Source organism: Mustelus asterias, chromosome 18, assembly GCF_964213995.1.
Source record: "Mustelus asterias chromosome 18, sMusAst1.hap1.1, whole genome shotgun sequence".
NCBI classification, from domain to species: Eukaryota; Metazoa; Chordata; class Chondrichthyes; order Carcharhiniformes; family Triakidae; genus Mustelus; species Mustelus asterias.
In genome coordinates this window covers 56,382,698-56,394,969 of record NC_135818.1, presented here as the reverse complement: position 1 = coordinate 56,394,969, position 12,272 = coordinate 56,382,698, and the positions used below count along the sequence as shown (strand labels likewise).

General features: G+C 44.2%; 1 protein-coding gene across 1 annotated transcript in view; it reads left to right on the top strand.

The window, feature by feature from the left end:
• Positions 1-2,477: 2,477 nt before the first annotated feature.
• The window catches only part of LOC144506838 (kinesin-like protein KIF26A), a 215,824-nt gene continuing 206,029 nt past the window's right edge, over positions 2,478-12,272 (top strand). Inside the window, exons 1-2 of the mRNA XM_078233194.1 lie at positions 2,478-2,581; positions 3,111-3,359. Of these exons, the coding sequence (XP_078089320.1) occupies positions 2,531-2,581; positions 3,111-3,359 (300 nt within the window). The 5' untranslated portion in view covers positions 2,478-2,530. The remainder of the gene's footprint in view (positions 2,582-3,110; positions 3,360-12,272) is intronic.

Genomic DNA, 12,272 nt, shown 5'->3' with positions numbered 1-12,272 from the left:
GGCACAGTGGTTAGCACTCAGCGCCAGGGACCCGGGTTCGATTCCAGCCTTGGGTGACTGTGTGGAGTTTGCACGTTCTCCCGGTGTCTGCGTAGGTTTCCTCCGGGTGCTCCGGTTTCCACCCACAGTCCAAAGATGTGCTGGTTAGGTGGATTGGCCATGCTAAATCGCCCCTTAGTATCAGGGGAACTATCTAGGGTTGTGGGGAGAGGGCCTGGGTGGGATTGTGGTCGGTGCAGACCCGATGGGCCGAATGGCCTCTTTCTGCACTGTCGGATTCTATGACTTAGGCAACACGGATTCACTCCCGCCCAAGCGTTCCCCTGTTCGGGCGGAATTCCACATTGGCCCAAAACCTCAACCCCCCTCCCTGCGTGAGGTGCCCCACAGCCTGAACCGCCTCGCGGAAATGTCCTCCGTGCCTTTTTCCACCGCGCGGAGGCGTTTCCTGTGCGGGCTGCTGCTGCACACCTTCCACTACCTCCTCCTCGCCTGTCGCCCGGATACACCATGGCGGGCCTTGTTGCCGCCGGGCGGCGGAGGTCCCCGCTGGAGGTCCCTCTACGGAGGGATCTCCTCCAATTATGTCAGGGACCTGGGGTGGAGGGTGATGCATGCAGCAGTGCCGCACAACCGTAGGATTCACTGGTTCACGGGCTCCGAAGACTGCCCTTTCTGTGGCCTTGTGGAGTCCGTGGACCATGTCTATGTTGTGTGTCTTAGGCTGCACTCTCTTTATGTTTTCCTAAAGAACCTTTTATTGATGTTTTGTTTGCACTTCAGTCCCACGCTCCTGATCTATGGATACCTGGTGCGGAGAGGGGAGGGTCGGGATGGCGACCTCCTCATGAACCTGCTCCTGGGCCTGGCGAAATGCGCCATTTACCGGTCCAGGCAGCGGGCGATCGAGTGGGCCGTCCATCCTGACTGTCTTCCCCTCTACCGCGGCTACGTTCGCGGCCGGGTGTCCCTGGAGAGGGAGCATGCGGTGTCCACGGGCGCGGTTGACACCTTCCGCGCCCGCTGGGCACCGCAGGGGTTGGGGTGCGTTATCGACCCTAATAATCACATTTTAATTTGATGTTTTTAAGTTTCCTTTGTACTTTGATTTCTGTTCCCCCTCCTTTTTGGGGAGCTGCCCCTTTTACTTTGTCCTGACTTAATCTGAGTTTGTTTATTTGGTTTGACCTAAAAAGAGGGCAACACGCATTCACAGAGAGAGATAAAACTGGGCCGGGCAGGCGTTGATGGGCTGCCTGCGCCCCCGCTGAGTGAATTTTGAACCTGTGACCGGGAGAACGCCCAGTCTCTCAGTTCCCGTGAAGCAGGTTCCTTTTCCTGAGAGTTTGGACCTTTCCGCAAATTCTTAAACTGTGGCCAACAAGTGGCGCTGTAACTACAGCGGATGGAGACTGCAAAACTAGACCAACTTCCCAGACTAACAGAGGGAAATGGCTAAACACACACACACATACAGACTGTAGGAGGACGAGGAGTTAAAATTTGACTTTAACGTTAGAAATAAATTGTTTAGATTAAGGAGGATGAATTCTTTTTGAAATATAGTTTGGTGTTGGTAGGGGGCGGTAGTTGCAAATACATATCTAACAACGTTATTTGCTTAAACCTTGGTGCTAAACTAACCCCAATCTATTCACTGTAATGTAGCATTCGACATCTTAAGAAAAGTTCTTTACTATTCAGCAGGTAGAGGATGGAAAGCTGTCACTTGAACCTTTGAGTGAATTTGAATCCCAGGCCCACTTACAGCTCAATTTCAAACAGTCAATGCATCAGTAAAACTAAGCTATCTAAAGTAGTGAGCGGTGCGGGATTTTGGAAGAACATTGCTACTCTTGGGATGGCTCTGTAATCTTCCCTTATGAATGACAATTGCAGCAATGAATGATGTAGCGTTCCGAAACAGGAGATTGTCCACACCTTCACATACTCTAGAAACTGTTTTAGCCAGGAGACTCAGTCTTGAGTTTGGGAAGGGGGGGTGGGGAGCGTGAGATTAAGTCGCATAGACAATTCCTGGCTGTTTTGTCATTTGAAATGGTGATGAGTGAAACTGCCGAGGGTTCCGTTTGGAAAGTAAACACAGGCAGTTGAAAGTTGTTGCAGGGGTTGCGGTATTTGAGCAGTTTTATTGTCGTCAGTCACGGGAACTCCTTGAACGATCAGTGGTTTCAATGCATCTTGTGCTCCACCCACTGCCAGGCACGCTGCCGCTTCCCCGAACCCAACACTGAAACAGTTTGAAAGTCCAACTTACTCTTGTCCCCTTTCGGACATGGATGTGGAAGCGCTTTATAAACAAATACCGCTTTAGACTTCAGATTTGGGAGGGGAAGGGAAAAAAAAAACAATTTAACAGCAATTGCCTTCCTGGTTCTGACCAAGCGCCCGTTCAGTGGTGCTGCGGTGGATATGAATGCACACTTCTCAGCGGAGAGTCAACACTTGGTGCAATAATTGTTTTGCTTTCGTCCCGACTTGATGCGTTCCTGCAGCACCCGAAAGCAAAATGCCAGGGAGTAAGCCTCGCGGGATGGAGCCGGAGTGCCACAGGCTGGAGGTAAGTAACAAGACTGGGGGGGAGGGGAGGAGGGTGACTGACTGTACTTGGGGCAAGGCTGGCTGAAGTTTGAGTCTGGCTCTGAGCTACACCGCACCCTCGGCTCATTCGCTGGCGCTTTCTAAGAGTACATTGACAAACAAGAGGTGCATAGCGACAGCACCATACTGTACTAATGCTCCCTAATGTCAATGAATCAAAAACATGATTGGACTTATTAACACAGGACATTGTGCGGAGTTTACACTAACTCCCCACAGTAACTGGCAATAAACAAGCTGAACTTTTGCAAGACGATTTGAAGCAATGTTTTAATGAGTGACTCCTGTATGTGTGTGTGCGTGTTAACACTCAAAGAAGGCAAACTTCATTGCAGTGTTAACGTAAGCTGACTTGTGACTTATAAATAAATAAACTTTAAGGCAGATTAATAGTTTTACCCTTCCACTTAACTTTGGACGTCACGCCTACGGTGTTGAAGAAAGTGGCCAAGCACATCTCAATGTTTGCGGTTGGGCATGTTTCACAGGTGCTGGATGGCAGCCGAGGCAAGGAAGCGTCGAACCCCCTGGAATCCGGTCTCAGGAAGAGGTTTCAGGCGGCCGAGGAAAATCACTGTGGGAGTCGCCCCGCTCCCGAGGGAGCTGGAGCCGTCTCCGGGACGGAGTCTTGCACCTTCGAGAAGGAAGAGAAAGGAAGCTGGTGTAAGCATTGCCAGCTCAAGCTGACAGAACTGAAAAGACAAGCCATGAAGCTCGTCATCCCCGGATCCATCAAGGTACGAATTCAATAAACTGTGTGTGTGTTGTGTGTGTGTGTGTGCGCCCTGGCATCACTCTGAGTGCCCCTCTCCTTGGCTAGCTCCAACAATTGGCATCTTGCTTCAACTACACTGCTTCTCAGAGAGTTGGGACTGATTCGAGACCCGTTGCCCTCCTTTAGAATCCCCTATTTTAGTAATAGCAGCCTTATTTATCAATTACTCCACCTTTTCAGAGCCCTGGGAGACGGTTCCAGTGTGTGTGAGTCTGACTCTCGGATCGCCCACACGGTGAAGGGAAAACTGCTCCCCAGTGTCTGCAGTGGTAGGGGGGTGGGGGGAGGGGGGGGGGCACGGACTGGAGATCTTTCAGCCTGAGCTGCTCTGGTGCCTCTTGAGGCAGCAGCGTGTTCCAGATGAGAGGGCACTGCCCACCTTTACCAGTCAGCACTCTGTGAGATTTCCCACCGGAGTTAGAAACAGGCAAAGACTCCACCCCCCATATTAAAATACACACACTGAGCCCCCTATTGGTGGGGCTGGGGTTCTTCCCGACCTGGGGAGGAAGATGAGCCAAGGCACACCATCAGATGAAAATATTGGAAATGGTGTACGGTGTGCTGGGACTCAGCTGACTAAAGGTCGGCGGAGCAATTGGCCATTCCTTTACTGGGCTGATTGGATTGAAAGACGCCAATTTGCTACCATCGATTCGCACTAATAGTGTTTGTCAATCCCTTTGCTTGTTTGGATCATTGAAATGTTAGAATTGGGAGAGGGGATATCTACAGTTTCCCCCAATAGAAAACTCTACCCGTGACATATAACTTATATTCAAAAAGGTACATTGTGCGGGGATAATGCCCCCCACACCTTCCTTTCAGTCTTTCAATAATTGACATCCGTAACAGGAAATTAAACTCCAGAGCAAGTTACCTGCACTGAAACGACCTTGTGTAATTGTCGTGTGGAGGATTTATGGTCTCCAGACGTTTATTGGGCCTTATTTCATGCAACAGCATCGTTTTGATTTCCGCCTGCGCTGAAGGTCTTGCACCTATCTTAAAGTTTCATTTGCTAAAGCGAAATGTCCTCTCTACCGTTCCGCCATTAACTGTCAGTAAAGGTTACCTTCTGCTATTGCCCAGCCTGCAGATCCCACTGACTGCTCTACCTGACCAGTGAACAATGAGCAAATTCTTCTTAATAATAATCGAGGCTTTATCCGTCTCTGTCACGGAAAGGGGAGCCTCGTCATGGGAGAATTTTTTAAAAAGCACATTCTGCAAAGGCAATGGTTCACAAGCAGGGGTCCAGGTGAGGAGACCTTTCTCTCAAAGCCCACCCACCCTGTGTGGTCTCTCCTTGTTTGTTGGTGGACCAGGGCAGGGTTGAATTTGGCCTTTATTTCCAAAACACATCACATTATTGTTTTCAATTTCACAGTGAAAGAAACAAGCACTGCTGCCTCACAGCGCCAGGGACCCGGGTTCGATTCCCGGCTTGGCTCACTGTCTGTGTGGAGTTTGCACGTTCTCCCTGTGTCTGCGTGGGTTTCCTCCGGGTGCTCTGGTTTCCTCCCACAGTCCAAAGACGTGCTGGTTAGGTGCATTGGCCATGCTAAATTCTCCCTCAGTGCACCTGAACAGGCGCCGGAGTGTGGCGACTACGGAGTTTACACAGTAACTTCATTGCAGTGTGAATGTAAGCCTACTTGTGACTAATAAAAAAACTTACAAAAACTCAATAGTAGGATATTTTCAAACAAGGTTCTTATTGTACTTTTTATAAAGGTGAAAATAAGTGGTCTGGTGCACCTCAGGAGTATGACTGAATGCAGATCTTACTTATAAAGTACATTTCTATAGATGAGCATATTGTCTTATTTACAACTAGAAGTGCTTACTGCAATAAGACAATTAGCCCCTTTTAACTGAGTGGTTTAGTCTGTTATGTTTACATAGGGTTCCAGCTGATTTTGCTTTGTTCTGAAGTTTAGCAATCCACATATTCTCCACAATAAGCTTCACTGTGTTGTGGTTTTAAACCATTCATTCAGCTTCTATTGAGAAAGAAGCTCAGAGTCTATGATAATGTAAACTCCAAATAATCTAGCTGTTCCTCCTAACAAAATAAAGGATGAATGGATCTCCTTTGTTTGCCACAATAATCACGGGATCTTTCAACAATGGCTTTGAAAATACTACATAGCAGCTTCAGCATCCTCTTTGGTGCTGGTGGGTGGGTATGATGGGCGGGGTGTTTTGAAGATTCTGTCCTGACAAGTCACTGAAAAGATCCCATTCTCCATTTTTCATTACTTGCTGCAAGATTTTCAATCCATTGTCCACCATAAAATAAACAGTTACGTCTTATGAAGACATACTCGTGCGGCTTGTAAGAAAAAGTTGTTCCTTAAAGAAGATCGCAAAATATTAAGCAGCGGCTTAATATGGTGATGTGAAACTTCAGAATAACTGCACTCAATTCTTTATATTGTCGGAATATTTTTCAACTGAATAGACTTTAACGTTCACGGTGAGCGATTCTGCTCATTAGTTTAAGAATTTCACATGTTGGTAAGTTTCCTACTTTTGGATATTATAAATAGCACCATTTCCACACATACCTTTGCCCATAATCTGTTACTGAAGTACTATCATCATCTATAACAGAATCAGTGTTGGGTTATAAAGGCTTATACAGTGTAATAAAGAGGGTCGATGACAAACACAGATAAGATAGAGAAGGATGAGTAAACTAGGAAACAGGTTACAATGAAGAGTTCAACTTCCAGATCTTTGTGCGGCTGGATGAGGGAATTAAGTTGTACCTTTCCTCTGTCACTTGTGTATTGCTTATTCTTGCCCACTGATTTATTTCTTTGTAAAGAGAACTAGTAACATCAATATGTGTCAGCATCTGCAGTGGTTTAGTGAAATTGTACCTTCAATAAGTAGGCTGTTCTCTACTGACCTCGTGTAGGTAGTGTGATTTTGAATGAACATAGGAACATAGGAGCAGGAGTAGGCCATTCAGCCCATCAAGCCTCCTCCATCATTAAATACAATTTCTTTCTCCCACACTATCCTATATCCCTTTGTGTCATTGGTATTTAGAAATCTGTCAATCTATGCTTTAAACATTCTAAATGACTGAGCTTCCATGGCCCTCTCAGGTAGAGAATTCCAAAGAATCACAACCCTCTGAACACCAAAGAGGTAGCTTCACCCTTATTGTGAAATTGTGTCCCCTGGTTCTAGACGCCCCAACCAGGAGAAACATCTTGCCAGCATCTATATTGTCTATTACTTTAAGTATTTTGTAGGTTTCAATGAGATCACCTCTCATTTTTTGAATCTCTAGAGAATACAGGCCCAGTTTCCCCAATTTTCTTCATAGGACAGTCTTGCCATCGCAGGAACAAGTCTGGTGAACCTTTGCTACACTCCTTCTATGGCAATAATATCCTTCCTAAGGTGAGGGAACTGCACAAAGTACTCCAGCTATGGTCTAACCAAGGTTCTATACATTTGAAGCAAAACTTCACAATGCCTGTACTCAACTCCTCTTGCGATAAAGGCTAACGTTTCATTGTCATTCTTAATTGCTTGCTGCACTTGCATGTTAGTTTAGAGTGACTTACTGATGAGGACACCCAGGTCCTTTTCTACAACTACACTTTCTGATCTCTTACCATTTAAGAAATACTCCGCGCATCTGTTCCTCCTACCAAAGTGGATAACCTCACATTTTTCCACATTATATTCGATCTGCCATGTTCTTGCCCACTCAGTAAGTCTGTCCAAATCCTCTTGAAGCTGCTTTGCATCTTCCTCACAACACACATTCCCATTTAGCTTTGTGTCATTCTCATACTTTGAAATATTACAGGGATATAATTGGGATGCAAAGTTTTACATTGGTCAGCAAAAGCCCATGCAGATTAAGTGCTGAACTGCATGTTAACAACAACTTATATTCATTCATACAGCACCTTTAATGTAATCAAATATCACAAGATGCTTCACTGAGACATTATAAAACAAAATATGACCACCGAACTACAGAGGGAAACGTTAGGGTAGATGACAAGTAACTTGGTCAAGGAGAGATAGATTTTAATGAACATGTTAAAGGAGAAAAGCAAGGTGGAGAGACAGAGCGGTTAAAGGAAGGAAGTCCAGTTATTAGAGCCTTGACAATTGAAGGCACAGCCACCAATAATAGGGTGATTAAAATTGGAGATACTCAAGAAGCTGGAGTTAATGAAGCGCAGAGATCGCGGAGGGTTGTGGGGCTGGAGGAAATTACAGTGATGGGAAGGGGCAAGGAAATGGGACGATTTGAAAACAAGGATGAGAATTTATGTCAGCAAGCACAGGGATAATCAGTGAACAGCATTTGATGTGAGTTAGAACACAGATGGGAGAATATTGGATGAACTCAGTTTCATAGAGGGTAGAATGTAAGAACCAAGCCCGGAATACAATAGAATAGTCAAACCTTGGGGTACCAAAAGCATGAATGCGGGTTTCAGCAGCAGAAGGGCTGAGGAAGGGACAGAGAGGAAGGGACATGTTATGGAGGGGCAAATAGGCAATCTTAATGACCGCGTGAATATTTGGTTGGAAACTCATCTTGGGGGAGGGGGGCAAATATAATACAGAAGTTGTGAGCAGTCTGATTTAGCCTCAGACAATGACCAGAGAAAGGGCTGGAATCATTGGTGAGGGAATGGCAAGAACCAAAGACATTGGCTTCAATCCTTTCAATAATTAATTGGAGTAGGTTCCTGTTCATCCAGTACTGGATGTTGGATAAACGGTTTGGCAATTTAGAGACAGTGAGAGGTTGAGGGAGGAGGTGGTGAGGCAGATATTGCAATTTATAAAGACATGCATTAAGTTGGTGTAGACAATGACTGCAGGAGTTGCTCTCTTTCCTGAAGTGGAGCATCTTGTGTCAGGCTACAACTTATAGAGCATTGAACAAAAGCACCCCAAATGTTGGAGGCAGATTCAAGTGACATGCAACTAGTGGATGACATGCAACTGGTGGAATATATTCATAAGCATAAGATTCAGAAGTTAGAGCATTAGAGTTGTAGCATTAAGAATTGTGCATTTAATTTGCTGTATTAGAATTCATACAGTGCAGAAGGAGGCCATTTGGCCCATCGAGTCTGCCCCAACCACAATTCTACCCAGGCCCTATCCCCTTAATCTCATGTGTTTACCCTGCTAATCCCCTAGACACTAAGGGGCAATTTACCATGGCCAATCAACCTAACCCACACATCTTTGGACAGTGGAGGAAACCAGAGCACCCGGAGGAAACCCAAGCAGGCACGGGGAGAATGTGCAGACAACACACAGACAGTGAGCCAAGGCTGGATTTGAACCCAGGTCCCTGGCGCCGTGGGGCAGCAGTGCTAACCACTGTGCCACCGTGCCAACCCATTGGAGCTTTCAAATGTATTTTTCATTAAGCAATGTTTAAGTTCCTTCGTGTCACAAGTAGGCTTACATTAACACTGAAATGAAGTTACTGTGAAAATCCCCAAGTTGCCACACTCCGGCGCCTGTTCGGGTACACTGAGGGAGAATTTAGCATGGCCAAAGCACCTAACCAGCACGCCTTTCATGCTGGTTTGGTTAGTTTTCACAGTTTTGAACAGCAGTTTTGTGCAATAATGCTTAAAATTCTAACTGAGAATTGAAAGTAAAATACAAAGATGAAGTAAAGAACCCTGTTATATAATGTGTCTGATATGAGAAATCTGAAACTGTCACTTTAGTTGTTGTGGAGCATTTCTTTTTGTTGGTAACAGTCAGGATATTGATTTTTTAAAGTTATGTGTAGCACTGTTAAAGTTTAAAATGGATCAGATTTGGATTCCAGTGCTTTTTAACCAGTTTGCTACTAAATAGGTCTTTTCATTGCAATATTTATGGGTGCTGGAATTATATAGTACAACGATTTCACTTTGTGCTTTGTTTAAAATGCTTTGAACATAAATGTGTCCCGAATTCTTTCTTTTGCAAGTCAAAAGTATTTTGCCCTCAGCTAATGCATCCTAGTTAAACAGGGTATGTTGGTGTTGGTCAAAATTATTTCAGCCTTCATTGTAAATTGCACTTGTAGACATGTTATTTTTGTAGAAGTATCCAGAACAATAACTCGTTTGTCTAAGCACTCGAGGAGAAACACTAATGCCATATGTAAATCCTGAAGGAAAGTTAGATGGGAAACTGCTATTATAGCATGTCACAGTTTTAGAGACAGGTGCAATTAAAGTCTTTATTAACCTTTCACCATTTGCCTTAGGCCACAGGGGGACTTAACCAAATAATATATCCTTCAGAAGTTCACGTAATGAGCAGAGAATGTTTTCCTCCCATTCATTAAAATGTAACTCAACCTTTATATCTAGGTAAAAGCATTTCATTTAAAGCTGAGATTGTACTGATTTCTTTTATCAGTGAAATCGATGATATAGTCCTCTAGACATTATATTTAAGCACCAAATTATGAATTTTATTTTGCTCTACCTTTCTGACACTTGAGCCTTTTGTAAGGCGTTGTGTTGTTTTATAGAATTCATGATTTAATTTGGACCTACACGGGTGATAGAGTGCAGTGTACAAAATAAATATTGCACTTTGTCACAGCCACCCAGTTTGTCTCAAGCTTTACTTTGTAGGCTAGATAGAACTTTCAGGAGTAATGCACCGTGTAGTCATTCAAAGTCTCCTGTGTAATCCATGCCTTACATGGATTGTGTCGTGGAGTCCAAACCACTTACAAGGAAATCATGAAAAAGTCTTTTAAACAGTGTCATGGAAATGTCGGGAGTGGTTTTAGTAGATTAATATAATTGGTTCTCAGTTTCTATTAGTAAAGTAGTAATAATGTATTGATCAGATATGGATTGTTCAAACAAAGAATGGAGTAAGCTGCAATTTGTTCAAGGTATTTACAATCCATAATGTATAATTAGCTGCACAGTACAATAAATTAAAAGCTTCAGCATCATTTTCAACCTGCAAAAAGGATCTGATGCATTAAATGCTTATTATTACTTTTAAAAATATTTAGCACAATTATGATTCAATCACATAGAAAATGAATTTGTTAACGCTGAATGCAATAATTTTAAAAGTTCGCAGTTAGATAATGCCATTCAATATAAAATGTCTTTTAAAGTTGGAGGTTTATCAGCAGTGCGGTACAGAAGTCAGCACCAAGATGTACATTTGGTGGCCTTTACCTCTGGTAGAGAAACGTTCAGACTTTGTTACTCCATGGTTGTGATGCTAGCTGTTATGTCAAGGTCAACCCTACCAATGCACTGCAGTGCTGACTCCACCCAATTCAGTGGCATCAGCAGGATCTAGTTTGTTTGATGCCACTATGTGTACACTTCTGGCACCCACTTGCTCCATGCAAGTAGAAACACCCAGTGCCTGTCCACTATAGGAGGAGAGTTGCCCAGACTCCCTCCAACCCCAGATCTCAGCCATGACCCATAAGAGGACCAATTGACAAAGCAAAATGAAACAGAGTTGCTCATTGTTGGGGTCCAGGCTATTTTCATGGCCTGCACTCCCAGACGATGCTTACATTGCCTGTATGGAGGCCTACCAGGAAAGAACTTACGCGGTTCCTTCACTTACCTTTGAGGTTCCAGTGTTAAAAGAAGCTGAGAGTTATGGCAGTCCTCTCTAAACATTACAAACCTAACAAAGACATCCAAATCTGCTCTGCACGTGCCTTTTATGTACACGTGCACAAACCGTTTTGGGGAGAGGAAGGTAGAAAATATAAAGATTTTGAAAAAGAAGTGGAGTTTCACCAATGACTGTGGTTAATGTAAATTTGCTAGTGCGACTTTCCTAATGTTGGTCAGCTACCATCAAAGTTATTGTGTAGGGAACACAGTTTAATGACTTTGCCCCTTATACTGTCCAGGAAATTTGCTATTCAAATGTTCAGCCAACCATTACTCTTAACACAGAGATAAGGATGATACACTTATTAAAGGAGAGAGCTGTAGGCTGCATTCTGGAGCATCAGTGGGCGCCATGCTGGTTCAGTACTCCATGCAGCTCAACTTGTGGCAGAGCCATGCTGCACACAGATGGGCTGGGGCTGAACTTAGTCACAATGACCATATTTGGGGGGTGGTGGTGGGTGGGGTGGCGGAGTGAGAGGAATGGGATAAATAAACATACCACAGGATAATGATTGTTTGGGTTGGCTGTTGGACAACAGCACATTGGTTGTTCTGGCTTCCTGCCCTTCCTTTTATTGTGGATAATATCTATTTGGAGTGGTGGTGGGGCTGGGGAGAGTGGATGTGGTGAGATATGGAAATGAAGCCCTGAAGAAATGTGCCCTTTGTTGGAGGCTAAGAGGCAGGTGGGAAAAGGAATAGATTATATCAAAATGGGGCTGCTGTCCTGAGAGAAGCAAAAGCATAAAAACACTTTCCCAGTGCGGCGACCTGATTGAACAGGTTTCATCTATTAGTGTTTAACTTCAATTGTTTGCTAATTTAAATTGATTACAAATGACAGCAAGTTGGAATTGAAATGCATTTTTTCCCCACTCCATCAACAATTTAAAGCACTTGCTGCTAGGGCTGGAATAATCCTGGCATAATGAGGAAAATGTCCTTCGTTATGGAATATTGTAGCTTTAACTTGCATTTATGCAAAATTGCAAGCAATTGTTAAATCATAATGATCTAAAAATAAGGCTGCTAATGTGCAGGCTGCTGTATCTGGTTCCTCACTCACCATGGAGTCCAATCACCTTGTAATCTCTTTACACCAGGGTGCTTGAGGCACTATCCATCAAATTTCATGCTGGAGTTCTGCATTTATAAACTGCAGCAACCTATAACCTTTTGTACTCTTAGCGGTA